Source organism: Mixophyes fleayi, chromosome 6 (assembly GCF_038048845.1).
Source record: "Mixophyes fleayi isolate aMixFle1 chromosome 6, aMixFle1.hap1, whole genome shotgun sequence".
Classification (NCBI taxonomy): domain Eukaryota; kingdom Metazoa; phylum Chordata; class Amphibia; order Anura; family Limnodynastidae; genus Mixophyes; species Mixophyes fleayi.
The window spans coordinates 13,920,622-13,946,903 of NC_134407.1; the positions used below are offsets into that span (position 1 = coordinate 13,920,622).

The 26,282-nt window shown below is 41.6% G+C and overlaps 1 protein-coding gene across 1 annotated transcript in view; it reads right to left on the minus strand.

Moving 5' to 3' along the window:
* LOC142160852 (ovostatin-like) overlaps positions 1-26,282 on the minus strand; it is a 69,209-nt gene that overhangs the window by 22,779 nt on the left and 20,148 nt on the right. The window contains exons 15-24 of the mRNA XM_075215884.1: positions 26,079-26,228; positions 25,658-25,825; positions 24,709-24,835; positions 17,512-17,614; positions 16,386-16,617; positions 12,564-12,687; positions 11,167-11,285; positions 4,845-4,896; positions 2,611-2,694; positions 375-551 (exon numbers count right to left, since the gene is read on the minus strand). Coding sequence (XP_075071985.1) covers positions 375-551; positions 2,611-2,694; positions 4,845-4,896; positions 11,167-11,285; positions 12,564-12,687; positions 16,386-16,617; positions 17,512-17,614; positions 24,709-24,835; positions 25,658-25,825; positions 26,079-26,228 — 1,336 coding nt within the window. The remainder of the gene's footprint in view (positions 1-374; positions 552-2,610; positions 2,695-4,844; positions 4,897-11,166; positions 11,286-12,563; positions 12,688-16,385; positions 16,618-17,511; positions 17,615-24,708; positions 24,836-25,657; positions 25,826-26,078; positions 26,229-26,282) is intronic.

The window sequence follows — 26,282 nt, forward strand, 5'->3', positions numbered from 1 at the left end:
TTCGATAATGCTAAGCATACCACAATCTCATCTTTCAGTAGGTTTTGATTACATAAAACAAAAATGAAAAAGCAGGTCATCAGAACTTATTGGCTGCAATCAAACGGCGGTCGACACTAGAAACCCAACCTCCTCGCAACCAATAGAAATTGACTGTTAAGGGCTTGTCTGATACTTCCAAGCAATGTTGAGCAAATCAACTGCTTCTCACACTCACCCAGATTGCACAATATTGAATCAGAAGTGGCCCGGACTCTAGAAGACTTTCACATCTCCCCAAATCAATTCTAAAGAAGCGTCACCTACGCATTTCACCTTTATGTTGCCAATCTGTTCACTGGGTAACCCAGTGCTACATTTATACACACACTTACCAATTCCCATATTTATCACAGCTCTATTTTTCAGCTCTTCTGTCAGACGACCAGTTAAATTCAAATATTGCGTTACTAGTGGCAACGGGATCAAAGAAGAGAGCGTCTGTTCAGCGCATCCTGTGGGCTCTCTAATCAAAGACTCTGGATTTGTCAAAGCACTGCCCAATAAATCTCCTGCAAATAAAGAAATTTTTTTAAGATGTACATAAAACCACATAGGATACAATAGAAATGATGTTCCATTTACTTTTGTAATATTACATTGTTATAACAATTATGTAGAAAATAGAGAGCCCAAAAGGGGTAAATGTATCAAGCTGAGCATTTCCGGCAGGTTTGGAAAGTGGAGATGTTGCCTATAGCAACTAGATGCTACCTGTCATTTGTAGATTGTATTAAATGACAGCTAGAACTGACTGGTTGCTATAGCCCCCATCTCCATTTTCCAACGAAGTGGCAGCTTTATACATCCCCCCCAAATGTGTAACTAAAAGCATATCCTAAATCCCTAACAGGGTAGAATAGGGATCCAGGAGTAAGTGATATTTGTAAAATTAAGGATTGCCTCCATTTCTGTATTTATTCATTCAGGAAATAACCAGATTCTGCAGGTAAAATAAATTGCTTAAAAAGTACTGGTCTGTTAAGGGAGATTAAAATTGACTACAATCCCCCGGAGTTAAGATATATTTGGCAAAATATAGATTTAAAATGTAACTATCCAACTTAAAAAAAAAAAAATAAAAAAAAAATATTAAGATGAAACCAATTGTGATGGAGACCTCGCGCTTATAAACAGTAAATACGATGCCCGCTGTACATGTGCCAGTTCAGACTAGGCCTCCACTCTTTCGGGAGCAGAACAGGGGTGACCAGTTATTGCCATGCTCCCCTTCGGGCCCTGTAGTGGTTGCACAGCCTACTCCCATTGTAGTTTGCCCTTGACTGCTGCCCTGTCAGATAAATTGTCTTTCATGCCGGATGAAGGAGATTGTTAAGATGATTAGTTGAAAAATTGTCAGCTGGTGGCAACCATAACTGTCCTTAAAGTAACTGTACCTTGTACACTCCACCCTCCAACCATACCGATAATGCCATCGCCATACAATAGTAAGACACCAGCTACAATGGTCATTGTATCAAGAGTTCCAACACACCTCTTACAAGTTCATTCTGCCAGGACCACCTTTACCTTCCAATTCATGTAATTGCTTGTAAATGAGTTATGAACCCCTAAGTGTACAGCACTGTGTAATATGTCAGGCAGGTAGATAGAGTTGAACTTGGGAATAAGACCGGAACAGTATCATTAACATGCAAACAGAAGACAGGATCTGAAAAGACGAGTCTTGTCAATCTGGAATAACTATCCAGCTGGCTGGCCACTAACTGGTGACCCCATGGTGAACCATTTTCCCCATTATCGGCTTGATTCATGTTTGGACATACGTCCTTTTGCCCCCCGTTTTATCCCGTATGATTTGATAAAGAAATTTGGGAGGGGCGTGAGAGTAAGAAAGATACCTGAAGAAAGGATAATGGTTAAGATAGACTTTTAGATCATGTTCATCACATCTACAGTACATGAGAAGTTGAAGTTATGTCTGTTGGTGCCCTTTTTGCATATTAATTGAGGCTGCCAGTCTCTTCTTTACATTTGAATGTATTGTGGTTAATTTGTGCTCGATGGGAAGCCCTCAGGCTTAGAGTCTGAACAATGACCTACTTCTCTATCTCAATGAATGCCCTGTATACATATGCTATAGATGTTTGAATAAAATTAAGTATTAGAACAAGTTCACGGACGCAATTAGATATTTTATGAGACAGGACTTTAGATAGGATGTTTAAAATTATCTTGTAGATGTTCAGAGACCCTGGAACCATATTGCTTAATATGATAACAAGAGTCAAGTCACTCGTTATCATAGGATTTAATCTGGTCCTTAGACAAAGATGACCATCTTGTATCTATGCATGTTTTGCTCATTGAAGACCTTGGTTATAACTAGTGATGTTTGGAGTGCCAGCCAAAAGGCTATATAACTGTATGTAAGCTTTCAATAGCACGTCTATTCTTGTATGAACTGTGCATCTGTGGGCACACAACAAACAGAAGATTTGCTTTTCAGCCAACTCTGCATTCTGAGATTATGATTTCCATATCAGATTCCGCCACACATTATGTCAAGGAGCACAACTGCCTAGTTGCAATTGTTTGTACTTTACTTACCAATTATATTAATTTTCGCCTTTACAGAACCAGCCACAGCATTTGCAGGAGGGGAGAGGTTGATGGGTATCTCAATGGTTGTGCCTAAGACGAAAAAAATAGAGTACGCAGTAATCACTCACAGTAGCGTTGAGAATTGTGAAGGGAGGGACCACTTTTTCCAGAACCATTAAATTATGGCATATTAAAAATATGTTTTACCTTACCATGACTAGCATTTCAGAAGGGTGTACCCTATAGAGCAAAGACTTCTATTGGTACAACAGACACTGTAGAACTCCAAGAGGCTCATGTAGAGCTTCACACATTTACACTATGAAACTTACATATGAAAAAGCAGCACGATGGCTAAGTGGTTAGCACTTCTGCCTCACAGCACTGGGGTCGTGAGTTAGATTCCCAACCATGGCCTTATCTGTGTAGAGTTTGTATGTTCTCAATTTCCTCCCATATTCCAAAAACATACTAGTAGGGATAATTGGCTGCTATCAAATTGACCCCAGGTGTGTGTGTGTGTGTGTGTGTGTGTGACGTTTGACTAAGCTCCAATGGAACAGGGACTGATGGGAGAGAGTTCTCTGTACAGTGCTGCGGTATTCCCAGCGCTATCTAAATAGATGTTAAAAAGGCGCACACAAGAAATGCATTTACATACATATGTTCAGGCTGACACACCTAGATGCATCCAGCTATAGAACCGTAGCATTTGTACCAGATGTATGTCAGCTTACACCCCAACAACAGCATAGAGATGTGGTTTGGCAGAGTTAGGCTAATATGACTTTAGCATTCCTTACCATTTGTACACTGATAATGTCATATGCACACAAATGAATAAGGTCTTGACAGTTAAGTGACAAAGTCACATTTTTCTATATAAACCAATTAAATACAAAAACACAAATTAAAGTTAAATACAAACATCAGTTTACCTCTTTATAAGTCAAATGGGAACTCTTTCCTGCTGTAGTCCAAACAGAAGTGTCAATTAAGTAATGGGACAGCCATGGGAATTCGGTGTTAACCAGACTTCTGGCAGTATTGGGCATACCTCTCTCCAGGGCCCCCCCCAGACCAGGTACTCCCATAGAAAGGGGTGCCAGCAGGGGACCGCATGGTACCCGGCACCTCCTCAGAGACCAGCCACCTTCTTTCATGCTGCCACAGATCTTATGATCCGTCCCTCCCTCTCTTCCCCCATTTTGGCTTCCTCCTCCTATCCCAGCCACAAACACGTATAGATTGGGACTCGCATCACATGACAGGTGCTGTCCCATGTGTGCAGGCCGCAAGAGAGGGAGAGAGAAGATTCTGGGACAGGGGGTTCTTAATGTAACATTGGCTATTAATTTAATGGTGGAACGTGGGAGGGGACTAATTATTTAATGGGTGCCATTTTATTTGTGGGGTGATTGTAGGGCTAATTTAATAGCGAGGCCTATTAAATTAAGGTGGGGTGACTGGACCCATTTAATGCTGGGGTGGTGTGCAGCTTTCTAAATTTTACGCATCTGTCTTTTTCCCCCAAAATAGGGCCTTCAACATTCCAGGATCCAGACAAGCAGCAACTGAGCTAAAGACACTTGCAGCCAAAGTTGGTGAAAGTGACAACAGGTAGGATAGAGAAGGACAGTCTGCCAACTATCATGAACCTGGTGGGGCAATCTTGAATTTGAGTGACTGTCCTGCTTAGTCAGGATTTGGTCTGACTGAAAGGACAGTTTGGAGGTATGTCCTGCTTCACGGGGTACTGCTCATGAAAGCAGAGCTGGGTGCACCCAACTATTGGGGCACACAGTATTGCCTCCATTTGTCCAAAATGATAGCCATACAAGACCATAAGGAATCCCTGTCTTAAGTGCCCTCAGCCCCTCAAAGCCTTAGTCCTGCTCCGGCCCACACGGAGCAATTTTGATGAATGCTACTTGAAGTGTTACTTGTGGGTAAAACTAGTGTCCCTAAGCTTTTAGTATCCCTTTGAAGGATGCCCATGCACAAGCTGGTCTGCTTAGCACCTAGTCTAACAGCACCAATTGTGTCCCATAGGACCGTATAGTTTAACCTATGACTGTAGAGTCAAATTGCGATAGGTGCTTATTAGGACTGGTACACAACTCAGTCTAATCGATTCTAAAAGTGGAGATAACTAGCGAGACATATAAACTGAAATTCTACAGCCAAACTGTATTGGAAAGGTTATCGATACTGACATTAAAAAAGTAGCATCCTCTTACCTTTCACAGTGACAAGGTCACTTTTGGTTTCTTCTTGTCGTATGCCCTCAGCCTTAAAGGGGGAAGGAAAAACAACCAGTAAAAATTAGATTTGCATACTGAACACTGTCCTTTCAATAAGCTATATTGTTATATGCAAATGTAATTAAAGACCTTACTTAACTTTTTTTAAAGTCATAATGACATCCATTGGTTCAACCACCACCACTTGATTTGCCAAATAAATGAAAGTTAAGCCAATGGATAATGTACCAAGAGGCAAGAAAAACAAAGCTACAGACCCAAATACTTGCCGGATGCAATAAAATCTCACAAATCATGCAGCTAAAGAGGGCCAACATAGCCTAGCCCTAACCTTGCAAATCACCATCTTTACCAATGAACACAGATACACCAATTACATTGTGGCTGCTGCGTTCAGTACATCTATATTTATGTACCGATGGGATGGGGAACAGGTAAAACTGACTCATGTCTTTAAAGAATAAGCTGAAACAGTGAATTTGCAGCATTCTCTTAATATACTGAAACCATTTCAAGAATTCCCTAGATTGCGGAATGGAAAAATAACTTTCCCTAAGAATGAACATTTAATACAGCATCTGTTTATAAATATTTTGACAGTCTCTTACATCAGTTTGTGCCATAAAAGATACTCCATGCCAATATTCATCCACCCCTGTGGGTAAATGTATCAAGCAGAGTTACCGGCGGGTTTGAAAAGTGGAGATGTTGCCTATAGCAACCAATTAGTGCATCCTATAAAATGATAACTAGAATCTGATTGGTTGCTATAGACAACATCTCCACTTTTTCAAACCCGTCAGAAACTCGCAGCTTGATACATTTACCCCCTAGAGTGCATGGCCACCATGGCTTCAGGACTCCTGTTTCTCTGGTTATCCCAGCTCTCCCATTAGCATGAAAGAAAAAAAAAAAAAACAACAACTTGGATTTATCTAACCAGGCAGCGTTTTGCAATTCTCCTGCTCCTTAGCCCATTGGAACTGCACCTGTTTTTCCAAATGACAAGTAAGAATGAGCGCACTCGGATTCCTGGAATCCGAGCCCCCCCGAACATTGCGGATCCGAGTCAGATGCGAGCACTCTCCGGGTATTCCCGCCGATTCCGAAACTTAAACGAGGCTCTGAGTCATAATCCCGCGATACTCGGATTATTTAAATTCCCCACTTGCCGCCGACATCTTCACTCGGGCATTGATCAGGGAAGAGGGAGGGTGTGTTCGGTGGTCCTCAGTCCTGCTATTTCTCGTGCTGTGCTGTGTCCTGCTGAGTCCAGTGGTGCTTTTGCCAGTGCTCTGTCCTTGCGGAGTCCCGCGGTGCGTTTTGTCCTGTGCTTTGTTCTGCTAAGTTTATATTTATTTCAAAAGTATTAAATTCTTCCCAAAAAATTATAATTCGCCAAAAATCCTTTAAAAAAATAAATAAAAAAATATTCTAAAAAGTCTAAAAAAAAATTATTGCAGTCCATTAACATTAATACTGCAATCTATTAAAAATTGTTCACTGTTCTTGCAGTATTTAAAAAAAATAGTACTGTAATACAACGTGTGCTGCATATAATGGAGTACCAAAATTTGGGGGGATAAAGTAGGGAAAAACCAAGACCCACTTCCTCCTAATGCTGAAGCTGCTGCCACTAGTCATGACAGACGATGAAATGCCATCAACGTCGTCTGCCAAGGGCGATGCCCAATCTCCTAGTAGAGGGCATGTAAAATCCAAAAAGCAAAAGTTCACTACAATTAGTAAAAAAAGAAAATTGAAAACATCTGAGGAGAAATGTAAACTTGCCAATATGCCCTTTACGACATGGAGTGGCAAGGAACGGCTTAGGCCCTGGCCCGTGTTCAGGACTGGTGGTTCAGCTTCACCCAAGGATGTAAGCCCTCCTCCACCCCCCCCCCCTCCAAAAAATGTAAAAAGTTATGCTGTCAGCAACACAGCAAACAACTCTGCCTTCTAAACAGATGACATCACAAATCCCCAAGGCGAGTCCAAGGGTGTTGTTGGTTGTGAACCCTGACCTTCCCATCACTGTACGGGAAGAGGCGACTCCATCCACCATTTGCAGCACACCCTCTGCATATGCTGGAAGGATGACCCACAGTGTAGATCCAGATTTGGATAATAAAGGTGTCAAGGAGGCTAATAATGTAGCTGGCGTTGTGGAGAAACTTGATGAGAAGGATGCTGATGTGGTTATTTTAAATGAGGCACCAGAGGGGAAAAAAGTGGATGTCCATGGGATGAAAAAGCCCATCGTCATGCCTGGTCAGAAGACCAAGAAATGCACCTCTTCTGTCTGGTGTTATTTTTACCCCAATCCGGATAACAAATGTATGGCCATATGTAGCTTATGTAAAGCTCAAATAAGCAGGTGTAAGGATCTTGGCCACCTAGGGACATCCTCTCTTATACGTCACCTGAATAACCTTCTTAGTTCAGGAACTGGGGCTAGGGCCGTCAGCAGTCCAGGGACACCTAAATCCCTTGGTCCTGTTGGATACACACCACCAACACCCTCCTCGTCAACTTCCTCCACGATCTCCATCAGATTTAGTCCTGCAGGCCATGTCACCAGCCAGACTGAGTCCTCTTCAATACGGGATTCATCTGAGGAATCCTGCAGCGGTACGCCTACTACTGCCGCTGCTGGTAGTCGGTCATCTTCCCAGAGGGGAAGTCGCAAGAACACTACATCTTTCACCAAACAGTTGACCGTCCAACAATCGTTTGCCATGAGCACCAAGTACGACACTAGTTATCCTATGGCAAAGCGGATAACTGCGTCAATAACAGCAATGTTGATGTTAGACGTGCATCCGGTGTCCACCATCAGTGGAGTGGGATTTAGACGGTTGGAGGCATTGTGTCCCCGGTACCAAATCCCGTCGAGATTCCACTTCACTAGGCAGGCGATACCAATGATGTACAGAGAAGTACGAACAAGTGTCCTCAGTGCTCTTAAAAATGCGGTTGTACCCACTGTCCACTTAACCACGGACATGTGGACAAGTGGTTCAGGGCAAATGAAGGACTATATGACTGACAGCCCACTGGGTAGATGCATCGCCTTCCGCAGCAACAGCAGCAGCAGCATCTCCACAACGGCTGCTTGTGCCAAGGCAGGCAACATTGTGTATCACAGGTTTTAATAAGAGGCACAACGCTGACAACCTCTTAGAGAAACTGAGGGAAATCATCTCACAGTGGCTTACCCCACTTACACTCTCCTGGGGATTTGTGGTGTCAGACAACGCCAGTAACATTATGCGGGCATTACATATGGGCAATTTCCAGCAAGTCCCATGTTTTGCCCACACCGTTAATTTGGTGGTGCAGCATTACCTGAAGAGTGACAGGGGTGTGCAGGAGATGCTTGCGGTGGCCCGCAAAATTGCTGGACACTTTCGGCATTCAGCCAGTGCCTACTGCAGGCTCGAGATACATCAAAAAAGTCTGAACCTGCCCCGCAGTCACCTCAAACAAGAGGGTGTGACGCGCTGGAACTCCACCCTCTATATGCTGCAGAGGATGGAGGAGCAGCAAAAGGCCATTCAAGCCTATACAGCCACCTATGACATAGGAAAAGGAGTGGGGATGCGCCTGAGTGAAGTGCAGTGGAGACTGATTTACGTGTTGTGCAAGGTTCTCCAGCCGTTTGAACTTACCACATGAGAAGTCAGTTCCGACACTGCCAGCTTGAGTCAGGCGATTCCCCTGATCAGGCTGTTGCAGAAGCAGCTGGAGAAAGTGAGGAACGAGCTGGTAAACCATTGCGATTCAACAAAGCATATAGCTCTTGTTGATGAAGCCCTTCGTACGCTTTGCCAGGATCCGAGGGTGGTCACTATTTTAAAGTCAGAGGAATACATTCTGGCCACTGTGCTGGATCCTCGGTTTAAAGCGTATGTTGTGTCTCTGTTTCCGGCGGACACAAGTCTACAGCGGTGCAAAGACCTGCTGGTCAGGAAATTGTCCTCTGAAGAGGACCGTGACATGCCAGCAACTCCTCCATCAGTTTCTTCCACACCTGTGGCTGCGAGGAAAAAGCTCAGTTTTCCTCAAAGACCCGCTGGCGGGGATGCCGATAACATCTGGTCCGGACTGAAGGACCTGCCAACCATTGCAGACATGTCTACTCTCGCTGTATTTGATGCGGTCACAATTGAAAAAATGGTGGAGGATTACTTTGCTGACACCATCCAAGTAGACATGTCAGACAGTCCATATTGTTACTGGCAGGAAAAAAAGGCAGTTTGGAAGCCCCTGTACAAACTGGCTCTATTTTACCTGAGTTGTCCCCCCTCCAGTGTTTACTCCAAAAGAGTTTTTAGTGCAGCGGGGAACCTGGTCAGTGAGCGGCAAAGGAGGTTGCTTCCTCAGAACGTTGAAAAAATGATGTTCATAAAAATGAATCATCAAGTCCTCAATCAAGCACAGCAGTGCCCTCCAGATAATACAGAGGGACCTGTGGTTGTGGAGTCCAGCGGGGACGAATTGATAATGTGGGAGGATGAGGAGGTACACACTGAAGGGGGCCAGGAATCAGAGGATGAGGACGACATCTTGCCTCAGTAGAGCCAGTTTAATTCTATATTTAGTTCCCAAAAAGAGGAACTGACATTTCTATTACTACTTTCTTTCTTTCTGTATTTCCAAAAAAAATAACTGCGGCCTTAACTGCTATGTTGGTGTTAGACGTACGTCCGGTGTCCATCTGTGCAGTGGTATTCAGACCAGTTGAGGGTTTTATATTGTGGCCCCGGTACCAAATTGGGTACCGGGGCCACTCCACTACGCAGTCCAGATATTAAACTACATTCAATGTTGGGGCCAAATCCAAAATTAATTAAGATGACCTGTCATTGTCAAAAACAAGAGGTTTTGACGCGTTAGAACTACACCCTGTATATGCTGCAGAGGATGTAGGATCAGCCATCTGTAGAGTGAAATTCTGACCAGTTAAGGTTTTTTTTATTGTGGCACCGGTATCAAATTGGGTACCAGGGCCACTACACTACGCAGTCCAGAAGGCTACCTCGGTCCAACGATTTGGACTAAAAACAATATTGTGAAGTGTGAGTTGTTCCAAATACACTGGAAATTAGTGGAAATTATTGCTATTGAATGTTATTTAGGTTAATAATAGCGTAGGAGTGAAAAACGAACAAAAAAAACCCTAGATTTTAGCACCTTTTTATGCTTTTTTAAAAATAAATCAGAACCCAAAACACTAAAAGTGCCCGGTGCACACCCTTAATGACAAGTCTGAATCATTGAGGAATTGTTGTTTGCCAAAGCCCATCTGTGAACAATTCGCTATGTTGAGTGTTCTGACACAAACTTCTTCAGTACAGCTACTGTGCAGATTAAGATACTGGCTACAGCCCGACAGCTACCAGCTCAGTACAGCTCCATGCTGCCCCGTTCATCAGTTATTCATTTAAAACCAAATAACTGCCATAGGCTTAATGTTATTGTGCCCTATGCTTCATATATCCGCTACTTCAGAAGTAGTGCAGTTACTGAAACTCCTACTGGGATGTTCACTTTTGGGTACAGTGGTCCCTTGTTAAGGAAATTCTGAATTTTCTAATATGAACTACTAAGGCAAAATCCACTGGTCAGTGCCAACTCTACTTTCCACTGGAGCTCTGTTAAATAATACCATTTCCCCAGTCCATTACAGACAGCTGTAGCTCCTCACACCTCTGACTTGTATCATATCCCCATGATAAAAATAACTCTAAACATCCAAAACTGCAGTACGTTGAGCTGCTGGGGCATTTCTGCAAAGCAAGTCTGCCAGCTTTTGGTCACGCTGTTCGTTTGGGTATTCTATTTATAATACCAATCAAATAGTGGGTATACCTGCTCTTTAAGACTTTCGCCTAATCTATTCTCAGTCTGATCCATTTGTACTTGCTTCAAATAGCTCATAAAATGTGATCACTGATCCAGCAGTGAATTAACTGGGAAGGGTAGATGTACCTTATTTTGGTCTATATAGCTAATGCATACATGGCCAGTATTCTCAGTAACTGCAGACGTGCCCCCAACTGAATATGCAGCCAGACAAATACATCTGGATAGGTTTTCCTCTGGTTCTAGGGCTCGCTATGTTACTGGACGCCATAATAGTTACACAAGCTGCCGGAGATATAATTATGTCTTTGTATATATCCTTTGACAATTGTGCTAGTACAATACGCTAGTCTTCTCTAAAGATGCCTTTGCATAAATAAATATATATTTATTGCTTTTTTAAAAAAAAAGGTTATTAAAAAAGATTCACCTCTACAATGAATGTCTGCACCATAGTATCCATGAGAGCGGGTTGGTTACGGTCAGCGGGACCTTCACATGAATCTCCAATATGAGTAGTTTCACCTGTCACATTAATCTTCAACACACCTGCAAAATTGGAGACAGCAGTTGTAGTAGGCTGCAAATTTGAAGTTACAGATTTCACAGTGTGTAAACCACATTCACCCGGGAAGAAAAGTGTGATGATAAACTGAAGTATTGGCACTTGGCGAGTCAAGTCGGATAAGTACAGCAGCCAAGATTACTATATTGCGTGTGGTGTTTATAATTTTCTTTTATAGCAACATTAAATGGTATAATAAATGGTTATAAACTTGGATACCTCAGTGCCACACCTTGTCCACATAGGGATTCTCCCTCCTTAAAAAAGGACCAATATGTCCAGTAGATATTTTAGATAGATGTGAACCTGTAGACTTCATTCTCTTACCATTTATATTAGACCATCTATTAAACCCTATGAAAATTATTAGGTTTCTAATTTTTGTAAGAACAGAAGATTGTCATATACTGCACTCTGTACCTTTTTATAAGCCAGGAACTGCACAATGTCAAGCTCTTTAGCACCCAACAATGATGCATCCCCCATACAGTCAACCTTTTCATAAGAAGGGTGCAATACCTCTAAGTACAATATGTGGTATGATCTTCTAAAGTAGGGTTAGCCTGACAGCTTGTCAGTTACCTACTGACTGGTGGCTGGGGTCTAGAGGTTAGCGCCTGAGGGTAGGAGGGATTGTGCAGCAGGTAGACTACAGATAGGACTTCATCAATGTTAGGATGATCAGAGGTGGTATCAAAACTGGTCTGGAATTCGTACAAAGATTCTCACTCGGCTCTAATAGCTCAACCTTTTCCGTAAACCAGAACTAAACTGGCCTTGAGGGCTATTACACTTACTCCTCAATGTCACCATCTGCACTTTTTTTTTTTTCTTTATGAAGATTGTGTTATTACTGCACCACATTGTAAGTGAAAAAGCCACAAGTTTCTTTCGTGATCACCAAACATTAGGTTCAAGCTAATGTATGTGCTCAGTATTACTACACTCAGAGTGGATTGGTCATTTTTAAAGAGATACGAGCAAGCACTGTATTGTGGACATCACAGGTTAATGGGAGATCTAGATATATACACTCAGTGGAACAAAAGTACTCCCATCACTACTACTGTGTCCAGGAGTTAATGTAGCATTGTATAAATCATACACTAATCTTATGAGGACCAGAGTTATGGTTACAACCAACTAGATAAAGCATGATAGGAGATTAGAAATTAAAGCTCAACATGTCATCTCACGTTTTTTCTCTTTAGAATTATGATATATGTAAACATATGATGTAAATGCTTTTAGAGGTAGTTTACCTAATGAAGTGGGTCTCAGCTTCCAGGAATACGAAGCTCTCTTTCCGGAGCAAATACATTGTTCATTTTCTTCATCCATCGGTTCTGCTGTGTAGTCAGCAGAAGGTTGTAATGTTGCACGAACCTAATATAGCACACAGACGTTTGTGTATAAGTGTTTAAAAGCACAATATTACAGAGTACATATTAGACGGCTTTTTAAAGCTTAGTCCAACACTCATTGAAATTTCATAGTCATATTTTGACAAGAGGGAATGTAATAGGAACAAGTGAAAGTGCAAACACCAATAGAAAGTCACAAAGGAGCGCGCAGATTAATATCAGTAACACCATGTGTTGGGGCACAACGTATCGCTAGGCTTCACACTAGAGGGTGAACAAGTCTTCCTTTGGAGACGCAATTTTCATCCCAGGTACCCACAGTGTAAAAAAAAAAAAAAAAAAAAAAAACACGAGTCACAAGGAAGGGAACCACTCTAAACTGGAACTGGGACTCTTCAGCCTGTGCCTCACATAGCAGCCACTTGTGCTGCTTTGAGCCAGTCCCATAGCAGGCTAACTTCTGCTGGGTCACCTGCAGTTTTTTTATTTTCCTTTAAAAATAGGCCGCCGAGTCGTGTTTTGCCCCCCGCGGGCTAAAATTTGCCAGCCCTTCCCTGGTGGCCACAGACAGGTATTTTATCCCCAGAACTCTACTTAATTTTGAAACTAGTATTCTGGTTTATGTGCAAACATTCTGCTCAGAGGGTAAAAAAAATCTGATATTCCCCAACTCTGAGCAGGAAGTGTCAAGCGGTGTGCCATGCAGTGGCAGACATGAAGAGGAATGCCAACAAACATTTGTTCTTTTTAATTTGCATAGGAATAAAAATGGAGTGGCCATTTCAACAAGATGGGGCCACATAATGTATCCCAAAATCTTTCAAGGTACACACAGCTGCCATGCACAAAACACATGTGCACCATCAGAAGAGCTTGGATTATTTCCACTTGAAATGGCCAATTTATTTGCTTTTACATTTTTCACTTTTACTGGCCCCCACCAACACTAATAAATGCACTAATTTGGCTTCCTGTTGGATTTAACAATTTATATTTTCAGGCAGAGCTGTTTTTTTTTTGCACTCTGTTTGTGGCCACTGGATACAATTATAATTACCTCTACCTGAGCATATTACAGCACAGCTTAACGGCAACAGTTTCACACCCACCAACACTATGCTACAATCAGCTCTACTTTGTTACCTTCAGTGAGGGGAGACTCTTAATATGCTATTGCGTGCAGGGGCGCACGGAGGATTGTAGGGGGGGGGGGGGGGGGGGGGGGGGGGTTCAGCCGCGGCGCTGTCTAAGAAGAGTCTGCGGCGGTCGGTGCTGTATACAATACAGCACCGCTGCGGACGCTTCTTTGACAGCGCCGCGGCTGCTGTATAGGACAGTGGCCATTTAGTTAGCACAGGGGGGGGGTTTCTAGAGACTCAGAAACCCCCCCCCCTGCGTGCGCCACTGGCGTGCACACACACACCAGGGACACCATGTATGCAAAATTCTGCATACATTACACTGCTGACGTTATACTGGTATCTTTACAGAGTTACTCTACAGTGCACCTTCCACAATAGAGAACCATTGCATCTCGGGCCTTCTACCAATGTGTGTTATTTTTACTAGTTTCCAAGGTTTTCCCGAGAGACTGTAATGCAAATCCTACTTCGTTATTTGGGAGTGGAGCGTTTGCTCGTATAGGTTTAATAAAATGGTTTAAGCTGAACAAATGTGCCAACATCCATAGCAACCAAATAGGGTTGTTGCTAAAAGACTAATACAGCTAAAAGCAGATATTGAATTGGCTACTATGGGTTAAAGAACATAATCGCTCTTTACCGCATGTCAATAAATTTTTAGCATAACGAGTTTTTTGGGTTTCAGAATACAGTGAAATGATCTTTTCTTTATTCCCAAAAGAGAACAAAAAAACTGGGTGTGCGGTATGTAATTTCCATTTCAGAGAGGTGCCACATACTGATCCATGGTCATATTTTAAATCCTGAGGGCATATTTACTAAACTGCGGGTTTCAAAGAGTGGAGATGTTGCCTATAGCAACCAATCAGATTCTAGCTATTCATTCATCCTCATCACCATTTATTTACATAGCGCCACTGTTTCCGCAGCTCTGCACAGAGAACTCATTCACTTCAGCCCCTGCCCCATTGGGGCTTACAGTCTAAATTTCCTAACATACACAGATAGAGACAGACAGACTAGGGTCAATTCTGATAGCAGCCAATTAACCTACTAGTAAGTTTTTGGAGTGTGGGCAGAAACCGGAGCACACGGAGTAAACCCACACAAACACGGGGAGAATATACAAACTCCACACAGATAAGGCCATGGTTGAGAATTGAACTTATGACCCCAGTGCTGTGAGGCAGAAGTGCTAACCACTAAGCCATCGTGCTGCCCATTTATTTAGTACATTCTACAAAATGACAGCTAGAATCTGATTGGTTGCTATAGGCAACATCTCCATTGTTTCAAACATGAATTTAGCAAATATACCCCCTGGAGTGGCTGCCTGCTTAAAACATGCGCTTTGATTCTACCCCATGTTCAAGACATATAAACAGTTATCTGACTAAAACAAACAGGAATTTTCCGCTGGTATGTTACATGCAGTTTGAATTAATCTAGCCTTGGACGTCTTTGCTCTCTGTGGCTTGAGATTGGTGTTGCCAAACGTGCACGTGGCTCAAACGATAAAGGTCAGATACAACCTACAACTGTGCATATCAGCAGCAAGTTCAATTACATCAGTTACAGTTGGAATTCACTCTTTGGTATTGTACCTTAAAGATATCCAGTGCAAAAATGATCCACGACAACCCACACACATAGGAGCAATACATAGAATATATAAAACAGATGGTGTACATACATTAGGCGCCAATCTTTAAGCACATCAAAATTAGAGGCAGTTTCCTTCTCTATGGTAAACACCAATAGTACAATTCATTTCTCACTAAAACTCAAAAGAAATTAACATAATATAATAAATGCTTTCCAATTTTATACAGATAAGAAAGAGTCTATGTAAACACCATGTGATGGATGAGAAATCACACCAGGAAATTGCAAACTTTGTGTATCTTCTGTTTCAGATAAATGCAGGGACTCGTACCAGAAGATTCCAGAAAGTAGGCAACGCGTTTCAACTCTTGGGAGTCTTTTTCAAGGGATTAGCCTTAAGAGACTCCCAAGAGAGTTGAAACGCGTTGGAAGTAGCGGGGAGCTGATTACCTGATTGATGACAGATTGTGGATATAACATCTATGCCTACTTTCTAGAATCTTCTGGTACGAGTGCCTGCATTTATCTGACTATCTGAAACAGAAGATACAAAGTTTGCAATTTCTTGATGCGATTTCTCATCCATCACCACATGGTGTTTACATGGACTCTCATCTATCTTTATAAAATTGGAAAGAATTTATTACACTATGTTGATTTCTTTTGAGTTTGTGAGAAATGAATTGTACTATTGGTGTTTACCATAGAGAAGGAAACTGCCTCTAACACTGATGTGCTTAAAGATTGGCGCCTAATGCATGTACACCATCTATGTTTTATATATTCTGTGTATTGAGAAGAGGGAGAACCATCTTCTATTGTGCACATACTAGGAAGCAGATCAGTATAGCGCTGATAATATCTCATGCTTTTTTTGTACATAGTAGCAATACATGTTCAGGAAAAAAAACCAAAAAAAACCACACACACACACACCACACTTTAAAATATAGGCAGGGGAGCCAGCAGTCACCTTGGCACATTTATCCATGTGGTTTGAAATAAAGGCTTTAAGGATCACTATCTCTCCTCTGACACACGAATAAGGAGGCGAGAATCCAACAAAGAACTGCTGGAATGAGGTGAAGTTGGCCGGGTGTTTGGTCATGCCGATACCAGACTCCTTTGAGAGACAGATCATGTCGCCTTTCCATCCAGTGATTGTGCCCGGGACCTCTAGTGGCACTGAAGTTGAACCACTTTCCCTGAGGAGACAACCAAAGCATAAAAACATTGGCAACTTTGACAAGGGCCCTATATTAAAATTTGTCAGTTGCCATGTAAATTACATACATAGGTGTTAACCACACATTATACTCAGCTAGTGCCCGATTTAGAATTACTGCTAAAGTGCTATCCAGCACCAGACTGCTTTGGGCACACTAAGAGGCAGACCTGCAGCCTGGGTCCTATATTGTAATAATGTGAACCAGCCTCCACCTGGTCAGCACAGCAAAGTGCTCACTCTTGCAGGGATCCTCATGCTGATGGAACCCAAACTTTGCCATAAACTGTACTAGTTTTTTGCTACTGTTGCAGATTACTCATTTCAGGGCAGGGGGTACATTATTTTTTTTTCCTTTTTGAAAGCTAAAGCCAAGGCAGAGTCATATCAAGCTGATGATTAGGACGTTCCTATAAATTACTACGAAAGGCAAAAATGTCTAGAAGGTTTTATATCACAGTAAAGATACTCTAAAAATGGAGGCTATAAAGGCATTTATATAGGTTTACATGAAGAACTCCTTAAACCTTTCCCTCCATAAAATCAGTTAATTCTTTGGTGGCGGATTCTCTTTAATGGGTACAATGCTAAATACAACGGAGAAGCAGTTTGACGCAATTCCCATTGTGCAAAAAAAAAAAAAAAAGAAGAAGAAGTGCAAAAAGAAATTTTGGCGCACCAGTGGGATTTTGTTTAAAGCAACACAAATGCACTGAAATAGGACAATATTAAAGGAGATGGGGGTGCTTAAAATCTAATCAAGACAAATAGTAGTAAAGACACCAATGTGACTTAACATTAAAATGAATGAACGTACAAACGAACAAGTCATCACCATATTAATCAGTGACAACACTGTTTATTCGGCACTCACCCAACAGGTATAGCGTTGAAATACCATACTTCAGGAAATAATGTTCGTACAGAGCTGATCACGGCAATGTTTTTTGAAATACTCTCTGGAGCAGCAGCGAATGCTGCAAAACAATATTAAAGAACCATTCAGCATTGTTCCATCGTCAGTCATACAATTACTTCACATATTTTATCTGGCTGACATCTATTGAATATTTTTAGTGGCAAATTGTTAATCCAACTCAAAAGAATTTCCACTCAAAATTTGAAACTGGAATGTTACAAAGGACCAGCACAGGGCACTAGTGCAAAAAGCTTCGCCTTTCTAATTGCATCAAATATGCTGGGTGCAATAATCCCTCTTTGTGACTACTAAAAACTACCATGCAAAATCTCATAACCCAACTTCTGAAATTGCAATGCTCAAAGATTGGTTGTAAAATGTTGACAAACTATGCATCTTGCAAACAATTTACTGCAACAGTCCAAAGTTCCCCTTACATCCACATTATATTTGGCTTTACTGCACAAAGTTACATTTATATGTGGTTTCGAAAACATACATACATAGTTCCACCAATGGATACATACAAGTCTATAAATAAAAAAAGGTTATGATGAGAATTTACTGGAGGAAACTAATATTGGATGCCGGAAGCCTGATTGCTAGCAAAAGCACCAATTTTCATTGTGACATGGATAACACATATTACCAAAACTCAGTTTTTTGGATTTTTTCTTTTTTTAAAAGGCAAAATATATGATTAGTGGATGCACTGTCAATGGGACAAAGTCCCCAAACACTTTTGTCACTTGAAATCACTTTGAAAGCGGTCCATAATGGAACAGTGCTGTCTAACCCCACAAGCAGGAGATGCCAGTTTCTGCCATGCCCATCAGGAGATATGGAAAATGGCTCATATCAGATGGAGCCATTTCGGGGACAGCTTTCCAGTTGGTCCCTGCTCCCCAATTGTACCATTCGAGGGTCCTGCAACATTGCACAGAGGAGAGATTTGAGTACAGCACCAATTGTGTCAGCTTCCCTTGCAGTCGTCTCGTTAGCAGAGAGTTGGCATGCTGTGTGAATCTATTAGGACAGGATACTTCCTCTCCAGGTACCTCTGCTTACATTGCCAGCAACCACTCTGAAAATAACGGCAAGAGGAAGCACAGGCGATTTGTGGGGCACATTTATCATTATTCACATAAAGTGAAAAGTAGTTTTCAATCCTTATCGCAATGATAAGTATTGAACTACTTCTCACATTTATGTACAGCCGTGCAGAGAAACAGCAGTTCCGAAAAACTGCTGTTTCAGTGATATAAAAAAAAAACCAAAAAAAAAAAAAACACATACTTACCCCCCTCTTCGGAAGCGCTGTCTTCAGGTCTTCTCATCACTCTTCAAGTGCGCATGTCCAGTACACAGATCCCCTCTCTGTCTCTGCAACTATCGTTGCAGAGAGAGAGCTGTGAGTGACAGGGAGGGATCATGTGATCCCTCCACACATGCGCTGTCCAGCTCTGCTCTCCGGAGCAGAGCTGACAGCATTAGATTTCCTCATGTACGCCAGCTTCTGGCGTACATTAACATGACAAGGTCCCGAAAAAAATGTTTTTTTGGGACTTGTTAGATTGCGTCCAGGAGCAGTCACCATTCTGTTGAATGGCGACTGTTAGAAAAAACGAACTGCAGCGAAAATTAGTGGTTTTGAAGATTGAACAGTCGAACGGAGCTGTCATAAATATCAATTGCAGACTTCCTTCACCTATTTTCACGGTAAGTGCACGATAGTGCAATACCGTCATTTGTTAAATGTGCCCCTGTGTCTCACTGCACTACCTCCTTCAGTCAACATTGAACAGCAATTGATGGGCGGGTGAAAATCTAGGTGGGAGCGAAATGGAGCTTGCAAACGTCACCATGAGTAGAAAAAGCTGCAGCAGCAATCCATGGAAATATTAGCTTTTTCACTTCCAACATGTCAGCGCTTCCATTTAACCATGTGTGTATTATCTTATGCTTTGCATGGTGTTTATCTCTTAGGGACTGTTTTAAGGGGACCACTGCAATATTAAGTATCCCCTCTATTTATAACTAAATGATCGCAGCAGATATCGGACATGTCTGCTGATTCCCCACTGTTTTCGAACGCAGAAGCAGTCCCTATAGGTTACTTTAGCACAAATTAACAAGTTCGAACCTATGTCCGATGGCGAATGCCATTGAAGTCTATGGGAAGAGCATTGCAGTAAAGAGACCTTCGGCAAAATTATTGATGATCTAAGTAGACCAAATGGAGGTGTCAGCTGCATATTAATGTAAAAGGCTAAAGCGTGCATTTTTGAGACCCAAATGCAAAGGCTAAATAAGAGTATTAAAGACACAAAAATGGCAACCAGTAAGAAAGGAATGGATGTATGGATGACTAGTTTAGGCGACTTAATATAGGAAGAGAATGCAGAAAGTAATGAGCCAGGCAGATGGTACAATAGTTTGTATAGTATGTGGAATTCGTAGCAGAAAGAGGTCGTATATAGGTTATTGGAGAGACCTCACCTAGAATATGACATTCAGTCTGGAGGACATAAGATTGTGTAAAGGACAGCTACAATGGGGAATGGCCTACATCACAAGTCTTACAATGAAAAGCTCAAAAACATGGCCCGACTGGCAATTTTTAGCCTGGGGCCAAGACTCGGCTCAGCAATCTTTTAAGATACATAGGACCCATTTAGTCTCCTTATTCCCAACAATTGTGAAATTCCATGTTTCTATTTAATTTAAAGAGAAGTCCAAACAATTGGGCTTAAGTAATTAAATAATCCGCAAAATGATTTGGTGCTGGTTGCATGGCTCGCCAAGTTGGTATTCTCTACAGTCCCCATTAAAACCATATATTAACAAAATAATGTGTCAGGGAATGGAATCTACTAACCAGATCGCTCGGGACTTATGGTTTTGTTTTTTCCTTATTGAGGAGCGGCAGCCATATAAGTCACCAAGTTACCTTTAATATATATGAGGGAGTTGTAGAGAAGAAATTATATGTATGCGACTCTGAAACGACTACAATGTGCCAAATAAAATAAAGTCAAGTATCCCTTTGTCAACTGCGTGTCATTTCAGAGTTTCAGTAGAACAGCGATTGTAATGCTGTAGATTCCTCACCACAGCCCAATTGAGCGAGTGTGTATATACATACACAGATTTTCCAGTTGAGAATGTTACGAGGTATGATTAGTACAACGTCATTTTAAAGAATTTACAAGATGGTTATCGCTGGATCTACGCAAGTTATATTGAGTGGTTATAAAATTTACAGCAGTGGAATCTATTAACAGGAAACTCGTTCGTTAGTCTAGTAGTGCTCCTCACCAAATACAAATTTCTATTTTATAAAGGGACGTTCTAGGCTGTGTGTAGCGAGCAACTACCTTGTGATGAGACAACTATTATTTCAAATGAGGTGTATGTATATATGTATATATATATATATATATATATATATATATATATATATATATATATATATATATATATATATATATATATATATATATATATATATATATATATAAAAAATTGTGACATTTAACGAATAAGCACATATAAAACAAAAATAAATAAAGCAGACTGAATCCACCTTAACCTCATCCCAATCTGACCAGGTTTCTTTTTCCACATGGCCATACCTGCCTTACCCATAACCACACCATGGTGCCTTACAAAAATCTGCCCTGTCCTGCAAGACTAGAGCCTGTTTGGAGGGATTTCTTGATTTCTTCTGAGATGTCAGAATTCTGAATCATCCACTGTTATATGGAGGTTGCTATGTTTATCATCTCACAGCAGAACACAGGATTTTACAGTACATATAGAATAAATTTTATACACATAGTTTGCAATACACAAATACTTGGGCACAGCCAGCCAGATTCATCTTCAGACGCAACTTTAAAAAAAACACGAGCAGCTAGCTTAGTGGTTAGCACTTCTGCCTCCCAGCATTGGGGGGACCAAGTTTGATTCCAGACCATGGCCTTATCTGTATTTCCACCCAGTGTTTGCGTGGGTTTCCACCAGGTGCTCTGGATTCCTCCCACTCCAAAAACCATACTAGGTCAATTGGCTGCTATTAAATTGGCGTGCGTGTGCCATTTAGACTATAAACTCCAGTGGGGCAGGGACTGATGTGAGCAAATTCTCTGTACAGTGATGCAGAATTAGTGGCGCTATATAAATTAGCTGATGACGCGGAATAAAATATTATATACACAGTTTACAATCCACAAATACTTGGGCACTGTCGGCCTGATTAGTCTTGACGCAACTCGAATTTTAAAAAAATTGGAGCATGGAATTTGAGTGTGGTTCCGACTGTATCCACATACAAGCAGCTCAAAATACGTTTCCATTTGAATCTGGGTACAAGTACGCTCTGCCTAAACGTTACTTGCCGTATGTAGACAGGACAGTGCGGGATACGCACATGCGGAGCTAGGTTATGGTTCAGGGGCGCCTGGAGTACATTAGACAGGGAGGCTCCTTATTGTATGAGCGTCATCATCCACAAGAAATAAACTATTGTATAGGATGTAACATTTTTAAAATTGTCAATAATGTTTTCTTTGCATCTACCAAAAATGAAGATATTAGTTAATTTATATTGGTCTTTGTTCTGTCTTGATGGTGGTGGTACCAACGATATATTTTAAGGAGACGCTTTAAAACCATCTTAAAGGGCTTATTCAAACGGTTTCTTTCACATTTTAGCTGAAGTTAATTTAACTTGAAAGTTAAAAAAGGGTAGGAGGAGCTTACAGTACAAGTCCAGCTGAAGTTAGGTTGGTCAGGTAAAATACCTGTTGAAATAGGCCAATTAGAATGCAACCAGGGGCAGCTTGGGAAATAGTATTGTCAATAGGCGAGGTCGAATCGACAAGAGGCAGTCCGTCACTCTGGGTGCTGCTGTCAGATATGAGCCTGATCAGCAAACTCCTCCCCTTGAAAAGCACTGGCAACTGTGTGCTCACCACCGGTGCATATAGCTTCGCCTCAAGAGCAAGTTAGCGTAGAGAGGGATTTACTACCCTGCAGCTGGGACAAAGTCCTGAATGAGAGAGACAGTCCCGCCAAAAAAAGTTGGCAGACGGTCTCTCCCCTACCTGTTCTTGCAGATTTCATACCTGCTGGTGCCATAAGCACAGTTGCTGTTAGTCTGGATATTGAACCATTGGGCTCTGTTTGGAAAAAGGATATATGCTGGTCACCTTTGGGAAAGCCAAGCCAACCAACACTAAGCCCACAACATTAAATCAATAGCATTCCCATTTAACAAATAGACCTATTCTCCTAATGACCCTTGACACAACATCATCAACACTCCATTACAAGCAAACAGTGACCCACAAATTAGAGCAATACCCCCCACATACAACAATTCTCTTTCTGCACAATATACCCCTTCACTACACCAATAACCCCCCTTCTCACCACAGTTCCCCGTCACCTATGAGCTGCTCTATGCAGTGTTTGTGGCCACGCAACAAGGAGGCATTGTAGATTTTGCATGCACCTGTGGCAGGGAACAGTGGTGAGGAAGAGAGGAGCAGAAACTGGGTAAAAAAAAAATAAAAAAAAATTATTAATTATACAATACATGCTTTACAAATTTGTCAAACGTTAAGATATTAATATGCATGTACCAACAAAATGTCATTATGTAGGGAATAATTGTGGGTTTTGGCCAATGGTAACAAAATTTGATATCTTAAACTACTGAAGTAATTCAGACACCAAGTAACAAAAAAAAAATCCCCACAACTATGGATCAGGAGTTATTAGAATAACCAACATTTATTTCAAATAGTAAAAATCATACTATTAAATATGTATCAGTCAGCAGCATAAACACTTGGGGGTAAGTGTATTAACCTGTGAGTTCGCATTCTCCGGCGTTTACAAGGCAGTGCCGCTTTAAATTTAAACACTGAAGACGCCGAACTAGCGGGTGTTGAAGAACCCGCAGGTTAATACATTTACCCCTTGATTTCCTGCAATGAGAGACTGTTTGACAACGAATGACAGTGTCCTCAGGATGGCGACTCATCAGTTCAACAGAAATTCCACACCCTTGTCAGGCCTAACATCTGGCAGTAAATCCTGGGATTTCTGCTCTCCAGACTCAGAACAGAAGAATCTGCAAGATGTAAATCTTACCTTCTGTTCAGGAATCCTGAGAGCAGAAACGCCTCACGATTTGCTTCATCTGACGAACAGTTTTCATTGAAGCACTAGTAGTGAGAGCTGGGCCAAGAGCAGAGGCGCAGCAACTATAAAACACAGTATAAGCCGACGGTACCTGGCAGGAGGGAAAGGAGAGAGGGAGGGGAGGAACTGATCAGCCCAAGGCTGATCTGAGCTGCACATGTAAAAAGGTGGCTGGGGACCAGCTACCAGGAAGCAGTCTAATGTTGGGGTTGGCCACTAATAAGCCAGAGCCTGCCCAGACTAGCAAAAAAAAAAAAAAAAAAAAAAAAAGTGAAACTTAATCTGACGACTGGTAGATGTGATAAGGGTCAAGGGGCTCTGGAGAACCAAGAGGGGGGCCCAGGACACATGCCCCCACCCACCCTTTCCTGTTCAGCCCTTAATCCAGCTCTGCGCACATGGATGCGTGCAGTATAAAGTCCTATCAGAACACAGGCACTAAGGTAGATTAAACAACTTTTAAAACCAGTGGTTCCCAAATTGTGCGCCGCAGCTCCCAGGGCTGCCGTCGCCACCGGTGATAAGCAATCGGGCAGGGGGGTTTGAAATGTTTAAAGAAATTTTGTTTTATTTTTTTTTTACTAGTAAACAGTCAGGATGTTCATGCGTACTGTACATACAAATTGTAAGTATTTTTTAAAACATATACTGGGAGTTAGTCAATGTAGAGTAAGGCAGATAATGATTATGTTCATCCGCACCTCCCCGTTCCGCCCTTTAATTCGTAGACAGTTTTGTCATTTCAGCTATTCCACACAAGATACAACATGCAAAAAGGGACTTGCAACCAAAGATGAATCTGGCTCTCCATGTACAGCAACATGAGAAGCCATACACAGAGCACTCACGATTACTCAAACATACTACTGAGCAAAGCAGAAACAACTTCCATCACTTCCCTAATGAGGAGACAAAAAAATACTTCAGCAAACTAGTTACCTGATGTAGCCATTACAGAGTCCATTGCGAACATGGGTGAACCTGGTCTGCCATACACGTAAGTGTTTCCACACACTTGTGGTTTGTGTAATGTCATATTGAAAGCACAAACAACCATACCAAGACTCTGAAAGTGACAAACACCTATTAATACAGTATATGAGCAGAAGTTATTCCATGTGCCATCTTAATTTATTTTACACTTAAATGTTTCCCGATTTTGTATAGCCTGGGAATACAATTAGGAGCACACCGGCAACTCTTGCAGAGCTATGTTGACCTCAGAAGCTCCCCTTATATTGTGTAGTTAACTACTATGAACATGGCAAGCTTGTTTTTGCTGTGGCTCAAGCTATGTTTTTTTTGTTTTTCAGAACTTCATTTACAATCTGGGGTGGTGGATTAGTTTTGAACAAATGTATTGCAGGTCTATTGCGGAGGTTCAGCAAGTGCACACATTGTAAACACAACACACCTACTAACTCTAATTTTATGGATTAGGTAGTGAATAGGAGTGACTGGAATATGTCGGGCGGCTTGCAATAGGTGGAACTTGTGACAAATCCTGTATCTTTGTAACCACAAACTGCTCCCCCCCCCCTCTCTCCCCAAGAGCATTGTCCACCAGGTTATGTAGAAAAGTGATTTCCTTGGGCCACCATAAGTCCTCTACCGTACTAATGAAGCTGGGATAAATGCCCTCTCATCACAGGAGCCTGGTGTCCGAAGTCAGTTTTCAAACTTTCCTTAACCAATCTTAACTTAAGTACAGAGCTAAAGATTGGAGGTATGTTTTGTCTAAAATATCAATTCAAGCCAACTCAGAACTTGAGCGAGGCTTACATGTATTAGACCATCATAACAAAGCTCCAAAAATTTGCCTCATATGTAGGACCACTGAGGTCTTATACCTGTATCTCTCCAAATACTGTAACTTATAGATACTTACCCTAAATATCTCGAAGACATCACCCTCTTGTGGAAATCCAACAGGTCCATAGTACACACCGTCAATCTGGATATAATCATTGACATTAATACACGGAGGACTAGGTGGCTCTATAGTATATCCTTCTATATAGTATCCACCTAAGTAGTATCGGATATTTGAGTACACCTGTAACAGAAATGGGTCCATTAAATCACAGACTGAGCCATGGCACACAGTTCCCATCATTTCAACGAGACTCATTCTGGATCAAGAACTTCTGATCCCAATTTACAGTCAATCATTTACATAAACAAAAAAAAAACAAAAAAAACAAAACAGGGTTCACAACAATTTGTTTTAGTCATCGGGGCACTGCTCGTCAACCAACTGAAAACATTCCCTCTATAAAATCCCCACATCACATTAGCCAATACCGTACTGTGTCAGCTGTGAGCTGCTGGCCCTGACTCAGAAGCATAAGGCTGGAATCGATGACCCTTGCTGCACACAGGGATCCTGAGGCCGCTGTTATAGTCAAGTCAACACTAGAACCAGGGGTCCCCGTTTCTTTAGAAAATTCCATTACCACCTAGGGAAAAAATTAAATGAATACAAGAGTATTGAAATAAAGCAATTGGAGGGG